The sequence below is a fragment of the Pteropus alecto genome, unplaced genomic scaffold (genome assembly GCF_000325575.1).
Source record: "Pteropus alecto unplaced genomic scaffold, ASM32557v1 scaffold98, whole genome shotgun sequence".
In the NCBI taxonomy this organism is placed as follows: domain Eukaryota; kingdom Metazoa; phylum Chordata; class Mammalia; order Chiroptera; family Pteropodidae; genus Pteropus; species Pteropus alecto.
In genome coordinates, this window is record NW_006443570.1 from 4,624,060 (window position 1) to 4,633,837 (window position 9,778).

The following is a 9,778-nucleotide window of genomic DNA, read 5'->3' on the forward strand; positions in this document are numbered from 1 at the left end:
CTCTCAAGTTTAAAGAAGTTTGGTGCAGGGGATAATTCAAGAGAGAGGGATCTTCTTCCCATCCCTGTGTCTCTGTCAGGAGCCACCGCTGAGATTCCAGAGTCTCAACCCAACTAGCCCAGCAGGGATGGGGAAGGAGAACCTCAGAATGACACACTGGATCAGGCCTCAGGCTCCCTCTCACCACCAGCCCACCCACCCAATAATGTTCACAATTCTCTTGCTTGTTTTAGGCTGTTTCCGAAAAAACAGTGCGAATGTGACACCAAACATCAGGGCTACAACTTTCAGGATGCCTATGACCGGAAAGACCTCCCTGCAGTGAAAGCGAGGAGACAGGCTGAATTTGAACACTTTCAGAGGAGGTGATGTAGACCATGAGGACTCTTGGGTCTTGTGGAAGAGCAAAAGCTCTTTCTTCTGTGTCCTAAGGGTGTGGGTTTGAAGAGAGAAGAAAGGAGCTCCTACTTTTGCAGGGTCCCTGGGAGAAACTGTTAGGAATAAAATAAGGAAAGAGAATTGAGGGCATAGCCCTTAAATGAAGATTTACAAAATTTCACATATATAAAACATTTCATAACGAAGAAAGATCAAAGGAGTGAAGGCGATATGAAACGTTAGTGTGGTGTTGGTGACACAGCCTCCCCCACCCAGGCCATCACAGCAGGTGACTTTGTAGTCTCACTAAGTTGCACTATCTCATGCATTTATATTGCGGACATACTGTCCTCCTGCTGTGTGCAAGGCTCAGAGTGAAACACTCAGGGTGTATTGACCAGGATTGTTGGCTGAAAAGAGCATAAATTGATTCTGGCTGTCATATATATTAAAAGGGAATTTGTGGGAGGGATGGCGGAACCTCACCAAATCCATAGGTGGTTGGATGACCAGGCTGAGAAATCAAAGTCTAAGGAAGCACAGAAGGGCTGGGCAGGCCCTTCCTCCTCCTCCTAACCCTCCTCCTTCTTCTTTAGCAATTATTTCTGAGCTACAGTGGAAGGCATGTTATAATTAAAATATATATATTAGCACTGTGATTAAGGACTTGAACTTTGGAACAAGCTGGATGTCCAGTTACTTAACCTCATAGTACTTCAATATCTTACATGAAAAATAGAGATAACTACTTCATAGGCTTATTGTAAAGTGAATTGTATTAACATACAAAGAACTAGTAACTCAAAAAGGGCCTAACATATAGAAGCATTGCAAAAATATTACCTATTATTCTAGCTGTGATTTATTATTAATATCATCATTTTTATAGTTCTTCACAGGCAATACAAAATACATTAAGAAATACATAAATCACCTAAATATTAGATGATTATAAGTGCTATATGGAGATGTAAATTAAAATATTGTGGTAGAATGCTACTTGATGACATAAAATTTTATGGATGATTAAGGAAGTTGACTTTGAACCCTGATTTGGATATCAAGCAGGAATTCACCATAGTCTCCCATAACAAAGCATTCCAGAAGGAGAGTTAATGCAGGACCGAATAGTTTTAAAAAGTGGCGAATTACTTATTACCTGAGATACTTTTATAAAATACCACTCTGGCTTTTCTGTGGAGAATAAATTGTATGGAAGGTATAGAGAAGGCAGGGAAACCTGTTGAATAGTCAGGTGGAAGGTAAATGTTCGTTCTGCTGAAACAATTGTCTTCTATGCCTTTATGATGAGCAGTCAGTCCCCAGGTCACCACCTTAGTGCTCAGTTGACTGAGCCTAAGTCATGATTCAAGAAAGAGAAAGGGTGAGTTGGGTCCTTTTAGTTTTGATTTGGGGAATCAGCCACTACTCCCCAAACTACATACAAATGAAAGACTCCCAGAAGAAAGACAGAGGAATACTCAGGTGATTCCAGCATGGATTTGAACCCTGGTCCCATCTGCCTATGTAAGGAGCACTAGGGCTCAGTAGTTAACGGTGCTGCCAAGGGAGGCAGATGGGGGCATTCAGGTCCCGCACTTTCCATGTCCCATCTGGGTGACCTTGGGCAAGCTGCTTAACCTCCTCTGTAAATGGCGATAATAATAGTCCCTAGAGTTGTTGTAAGCATGAGTTGATGTATCAGTTTAAAACTGTATCAGGTTTGTAGACTCAATGAAATTATAGGATAGTAGAGGAGATAAGCAAAGTATATAAATAACCATAACTCGATGTGATAAGCTCTCGTGCCAAGCAGAACCTGGGTGGTTCTCTGTTCCCATACCCCCTCTATCTGCCTTACACCGGCACAGTTCCTACTCTCCTGGTCTCTCTTCACCACTATTTGTGTTTTCTGTAGTTGAGGACCCTAGGTGCCTGGCACAGAGTAGGGGTCAACAAGGGTCTGTAGAATAAGTAGACAGTGTGAGGGGAAACACTGGCACATTTATGTAAGATTATGGCTCTGTCTGTCCTGGTAGTATGGGGAGTGCTGAGAGAAAGAAGTCATGGATGTCTCTAGCAGGGAATGCCTCAGGTGTGCAAACTGTAGGAGGTGCACGGTGGGGAAAGGAACATGAGATTGGAGATGGTGAGATAAGGAGGACATGAGGTGGATGACCATTGGGAAGAAGTACTAATCTGAAGAGAAGAAATTATAAAAAGGAACTGACTGTAAACAGAGAAGGCCAAGTTGCCGGCCATGTCCTCACCTGTTCCTCCCTCACCTGTTCCTCCCTCACCTGTGGGTATCTCCACCTCTCTTAATATTATACCTGGCAATTCAGGTATGGTATTATGTAAACACTGTATTGTTTTGTGTGAACAAAAACAAACGGCTCAACGATAAAACCCATGTGAACCATGTCTCATGCAAGTAAAGAAGTAGATGGGCTGGGAGACATCCAGTTCCTACCAGTGCCTCAAATCTCTCAAATAGCTGATGAAACACACTGGGTATCTGCTTTGAGCAAGGCATCGGATTAGGTACAAAGAGAAATCTGAACTAGATGCTGCTCTCAATGAGCTCACAATATAATAGAGGATACAGTAAGTGCACCCTCCCCCAGAGTCATGTCCAGTCCCATCACAGCTTTCATGGGTCGCCATAATCACAGTGCCCGAACCCTGTGTTGAGTGAATGTGGGAAGTCTGTGGCCCATAGAATGTAGTCAGCAAATTGGGTAGGACTCAAGAGCTCAAGGTTATAATAGCAGTCAGAGAGAGTGATGCAGATCCTAAGAGAGAGCAGTTTCCAGCTCTGAGAATTAAAAAGAAACAGTCAAGAAGGCGACATTCAGAGCTGGCCTCATCTCTGTTACTGAACAAGATTCTAGTATTCTGGTTGTTGGAGTCTAGGTCTTGGTTCTCCCCCTCCCAGGAATGGGGCTTCATTTTCTTTTTGTCCCCAGTTTAGCACAGGGCCTGGCAGTCAAGAAGTGAATGACTAATAAGGCATGAAGTGACATGTGACTCTGGTCAGAGTTCTGGGTGTGGCTCATTTACTGAGAAAATAGAAGCAAGGTACTGAAAATTTGTACAGCATACTACCATTTGTGTTTTTAAAAGTGGAGTGAATATTTGTGTGTGAGAGTGTGTGTGTGTAGGTGTGTTTGTATATGTTGGGGGAGAGGTATGAACAGTAGTGGTAAATGTTTAATAACAGGTTTTTGAGGCTTTTGACAGTGGTTTTCAGTGTTTGCCAATTTCTGTGGTTTAAAAATCAATCACACAAGGGCTGATTTCAAGCTATTGACATGACGTCAGTGCATACAGAGTTGGGAAGATATACACAGTCCGTCACCATTCTATAATATCTCCACCATACAGGTACAATATATGCAAATAACCTCAAGAGCAGAGATACTTGTAAAATGTAGTAAAGCAATTAGAAAGTGATGAGTGCTGAGTGTTTATTACCTTTTTTCCCCATTATATTACATTTTAAGTATATGTAATTTAAATTTTATTGATGGCTATGTTTAACATCTGGCTTGTGAAATTCCTGAAAATTCAACAGTTGGCTTTCCCATGCCAGTACAAGCCAGCTCCAGCACATTACAAATCATATATATGTGTGTGTGTGTGTGTGTGTGTGTGTGTGTGTGTGTGTGTGTGTGTGTGTATCTCCCTTGTAGGGGAGGAAAAATAATTTCCCTTCTAGTCAAGCTCTTCTGGGTGGTCTAACAATCAAATTAATAAAATTGACACGAGACTAGAGTAACAGGAGTAAAACCAATTTAATATGTGCGCAGAAGAGAATCATAATGTGTTGCTTAGATTTTAAAATGAAGCTCAAAGTAATGTTCAAACCAAGCACCATTTTATACTTTTTCGACAAAGAAAAAATAAATTTGTGAGAAATCGACAGGAGAAAGGAAGTTAGTGCTCAGCAGAAAGGACTCTAAGCAAGATTTGGGCTTGGGTAGTAAATTAGTAAGGGAGTTACAAGGTTTGCTTATAGACTGTTCAGATTTGAGCTGTTTAGTGATAGGGATGTCTTCCAGGTGGGGGGCGGAGGTGGGAGGGGAGGACATCTTTCATATGAGAGATTTATTTTCTGAATTCAGGGAGAGTCAAGATGCCCTTCTGGCACTGGCTACTTGTCAAGTAACTTTAATTCAAAGCAATCAATATACCATTGTGGGATATTTTGGAGTGACCTATCTTGGGCCTGACAGCTTTGATGGAAGCAAGTGGGCAAGATTTTGCCTTTCATAAAGTCTCCAAGCTTAGCTGTGGACAGTGGGCTAGACCAAGCATTAAGGTACCAACATTCAATGGCTAGCATGCTAGCCAATTTTGAGGTATCCAAGAGGTCCCATATTTAGGATAAGTGTTCTGCTACTCATCCAGCATGCTCAGGAAGGAAGATCTTGCTTGGGGCTAATTATGTTTTTTTCCTCACCTCAACCCTCAAGGGTTCAAGATCTTCATGCTTTTCCTCTCAGTCTGGAACTCCCCTTTGTAACTTAACTACACTCTGAATAAACTACACTCAGATGCAAAACCTCCATTGCAGCTCACTCCACTCTTTTAGACACTGCTGACAGTCTGGTGGCTCCTTCTTGGGATGGGGCAGGTTTGGATCTTGTTGGATGGATAGGAGTCAGACCTGGGTTTCTACCTGGCAAGACAGGTGTGAGCCAAGCTATTACATCTCTAATAAATATTGGCTGAGAGGGCACATGCTCTCAGGCCAGGAGGCGGACAAGGACACCCCCAGAGCTAACCATGTCCCTGCCCAGCTCCTCTCAGCCCTGTTAACACAACACACCAGTCAAGAAGGATTGTTTCCACTTCTCTGTCCCACACACTCTTCCTCTGAGTTTCCTGTAGCATCTTCAGGCTGGAAACCTGCCTCTTTCAGTTCCACAAGTACTAGCCTGATTGGCCTAGGTCAGTGGTTCCCAAAAGTTGTTCTATTCCAGCATACCTGGGTGGGTAGGCCACTCTACAACTTTTTGGTAACAGCAAATGGTGATTCTTCTGGGATGATGGGGGAGGGGAGGTCATAGAAGGGGTATAGTTTGAGAAGGCCCTTCCAGACAGTCTGTTACTTTCCTCTCCCCACACCCTACTCTACCAGGTTGACAATCACTGCCTTTTATTAATTTCCAGAGCTCATTGCTCTATGGGCATTCCCAAAGCCTAGCTAAGCCTTGTGTCTTGATGCTTCCATCTGATTGGTGGCTCCTGAAGACAGAAATGTAGTTCTCCCATCAGCCTAAGGGCTCTGTAAGAACTAAACTGTCCTCCATCAGACTGGAAGGTTCATGCATACAGATCCTATGTCTCTTTCCTTACACTGGTGCTCCCAGAGCTAGGACTTCAGCCAAAGAGATCAGATATAGTAAGTAACCCAGAATCTTTGGCTCCTTGGCAGATGTCCCATAAGCTATACCCCTCTTTGTGGGTGCACAACGGAGATGCTTCGTAAGTTATATGCTCCCTGCTCTGTGAAGGAATCCAGCAAGACTTCATTTGGAGATCATATCTATTATTCTCTGCCAGAGAGAGCATGTCTGACGCGGGAAGGCGTGACCCAGGGATCCACCCAGGATGCCCAAGACCTCTGTGTGCTCTTGAAGTTATTAGTGGAGCTTTGATACTAGATAAGATTTCTAATTCATGGGAGTCTGATTGGTCAATCTGATCCTATGTGTTAGCTCCATATTATACTTCAATTAAAAAGTAGTACATGGATAATGCTACTTTTTTAAAAAAGTCATCTTGAACCAATCCCCTCAACCCCATTCTCTTCACTTCCTTATATGATATGCTCCCTTTGCCAACCCAGCTGAGGAATCTGCCATTATGAGTTTGGTATATATTATTCCACACTATTTCTTATATTATTACACACAGAGATGAATACAGAGAGTCACACACATATTTATGTGTGTATATGTCCATATAAACATACACTGTTAGAGTTTTGTGTGATGTTTTAATGTAATTGGTACATAAGAACAAATCACTCTGAAATTTGCTTTTTCATTAAATGTTTTTAAGAGCTATCTATACATCTTGTTCATTCCTTTTAATTACTATACAGTTATGAATATGAATACACTTGAGTTTTATTAAACCATTCCTCTATTGAAAGATATTAGATTAAAAACTTTTTTAATTTTATTTATATAATTTAAATAATCATGTTATATCATATTTAGATTGTTTTTATTTCATTATGTATAAAAACGTTCATTTCCAACACTTACAAGTGTTTCTCCCCTTACCAAGCACCTGAACTGCTCCATCATAGGATACACTCACTGCTACTTTTAATAAATAATGCCAAATTGCCCTTGAGAAGGCCTGTATTAATTCACACTTTCATTAAGAGTGAGTAAGCATAGTACCTTACATACCCCCTACTTACCCCCACTTACTCAACACTCGCTAACAAAATTTTAAACGTTAATGAAAAGGTATTTGTTTTTTAAAGTTGCATTTCCCTGGTTAATATTGAAGCTAAGCGTGTTTCATCTATTTATTAGCCATTTGTATTTCCTCTTCTGTCAATTGCCTATTTATGTCCTTTTTTATATTATGCCTTTTTTTATATTTCCACAAATATGCACTACAGTAGTCTAATCTCTCTTCCAGGTGATCTAAGTGATATCCTTGGTTAAACTGGATCCCTGGAGGCTACATTTCAAATATGTTACCTTAGTCCCTCAAAGAATCAGTCTTGCTGGATTGTGTTATGCACTCATTTGTCCCTGACTGAAGTTTGCTACAAAAACAAAACCACCTGAAAATCATCACTGTGTTTGCTCTAAAAAATATCGAGACAATAACCATTCACATAAAAAGTTTCTTGTGATATATTTTAATTTTGTTCAGTGCCAGGAAAACTTTTACTTCTCTTCAGGAGTTGGTCTGATTTTCTCTTTTGATAATAAGACCAGAGTTTTGATTGGCAATCATTTTATACCCTGGCTACCAGGAAGTTCACATGTGAGTTTGACGTTCGGCTACTGCAGCTGGGTCGGCCCATACGGTCTGATTATTTTGTTTCTTCTTTTCTGCTGGTCGTGCTTTTTTATTTTTTATGTGTTTTATTGTGAACTGCCTCAATTCCTTTGTGGAATTAGAGGCTGGAAATAAGGGATGGGGAGAGAATGGAGGGGAGATGGAAACAATCTACTTTCCATTTCTCCTCACTGGCAGCACAAGGCTCTGGGCGCAGGCACTAGTTAGGGACAGATGTCAGGACAGTTGCTAAGGATTCTGTTTCCTTACAGAGAAGGGCTTCCCCGCCCACCGCCCCTGCTGGCTCCTCCCAACCTCCCCTTCGGGTACCCGGTTCATGGGGTGGAGGTGATGCCCCTGCACACAATTCTCATCCCAGGTAGGTACATCCCCATCCTGAGAGAATGTGGGCACCTTTCTTATTCCTTCTTAAGCAAACGGGGGGAGCGGGGAGCGGAAGGGAACAGTCATTCATTGGGTACCTGCTGTGGACTCAGCACAAGCAAGAAGCTTAACATGATTTCATTTAATGCTAGTGTCACCGTTTCCACCACTGGGGATTTCCTTTTGAAACCGTGACCTCCCTGGGATTGTGAGATAACACAGAAGAGGACAGAAATCTGTGCCTCAAGGAATCTTAGAACATGATTGGCTTTTTGATGTCCGTCAGCATCATGGGAGCAGGCAAAGCGTGAGCCCATCTCCAGGGAGTGGAATATTTGTATTAATTAAAATTCCTTTCCATGAGGGAATTTTACGCACTCCTTTAGTTCAGCATCACAGCCCTATGAGGAAAATATTGTTTTTCCAGTTTCACAGAGGAGTTTATTAAGTTATCGATGGCCACGTATGGAGGATATGTTTGAATCAGAACTTGAATTAGTCATAATATAAGAACAGAGATAGATGCTAAAGTAAATTCATCTGAGGTTGTTAGTGTTTTTGAATAGAAATTTAAAAAATGATATACCACTTTGGATGATTCTGTTTTTTTGTTTTTTTTTTTTTTACTGTGGTAAAGTACACATAACAAAATTTACCATTTTAACCATTTTAAGTGTGCAGTTTTGTTGCATTAAGTACATTCCTATTGGTTTACAACCATCACCACATTCATCTCCAGAACTTTTTCATTTTCCCAGCTGGAACTCTCTACTCATATAACATTAACCACCCCTCCCCCCACACCCTGGCAACCAGCATTCTACCTTCTGTCTTGATGAATTTGACTACTCTCGGTACCTCATACAAGGATGATTCATTATTTGTCCATTGCTTCCTTCTCTTCAGTAACAGAGATAACAGGGACTGGATTAATTCGCAGCACCCAACCAAAGTTGAACATGGACATCAGAGGTTTTAGAACTTTTGGGGTTTAAGAAGGACCATGGAAAGCATTGAACAGAACCCTGGGAAAACGGGAATGTGTCAGCAAACACCCTAAGTAGGAGGTGACACTTAAAGGGACTTTGGAAGAATGTGGAGTTAGCCAAAAAGGTGCAAGCCTCCAAGAGCCTTTGGAATCCTCTCAGATGGTATTTTTTGTTCTTTTTCCTGTGTCCTCCAGGTCTCCGGTTTGATGGACCAGACGCCTCCATTTATAAGGCAAGAGTCCTTTTCCCAGCCTCTTTGTGCACTTGGTATCCTGTCCTCAGGTCACTGCCTATGTCCCCTCCCCCCAGTGGTGGCTGGTCTCAGATTCTGACAGAGCCTCCATCCAGATTAAATATCAGACATGAGTCCGAGGTGGGAGGAGGGGGAAGGGTGCCTATAGAAGGCACAATTTTTCCAGCCATGGGAGTGGCTGGAGTTCCAGGGAGGATTTTGAAGACCATATCAAAGCACTAGGCCACCACGGACACTGCTACTTCTGCTAAAAGAAGCAGCTGCTGTCACAGCCATGGCTCCTGCATTGTGTTGCCTCTGTCAGGATTAGTGCCACCAACATGGATTGTCTGTGTCCTGCCCTGCTTTCCCCACTTAACATAGCTCCAAATCAAGTTCTTCTGTAAGTATATCTGACCAGTGGGATGTAAATCCCATCCGCCCAGAACCCTAACTAAAAAGGAATCTGGGAAATGTAATTTTGGTTTTCTCACCTCTGCATGCAAAACAGAGGTTAGAATGGGTGATGAGTGAGCAAATCTGCAATGCTACTCTGTTCTCCAGAGGCTTCCTCTGTCCACATGCCCAGCTAAGCCCCCACCATCTGTCTCTGTCACTTTCTCAGTACTCCATTATCTTCATAGATAGCACTTATCTGTACCTGAATTACTTTAGATGCACCATTATATGCTTATTGCCTCTCTTCCCCAACAAGTTATAAACGTCTTGAGGGCCAGGAGTCTGTCTTAGTCACAAC

The 9,778-nt window shown here is 42.1% G+C and overlaps 1 protein-coding gene across 1 annotated transcript in view; it reads left to right on the forward strand.

Moving 5' to 3' along the window:
- Positions 1 to 9,778, forward strand: part of B4GALNT2 (beta-1,4-N-acetyl-galactosaminyltransferase 2) — a 41,714-nt gene that overhangs the window by 19,322 nt on the left and 12,614 nt on the right. Inside the window, exons 4-5 of the mRNA XM_006924772.3 lie at positions 7,689 to 7,795; positions 8,984 to 9,021. Of these exons, the coding sequence (XP_006924834.3) occupies positions 7,689 to 7,795; positions 8,984 to 9,021 (145 nt within the window). The remainder of the gene's footprint in view (positions 1 to 7,688; positions 7,796 to 8,983; positions 9,022 to 9,778) is intronic.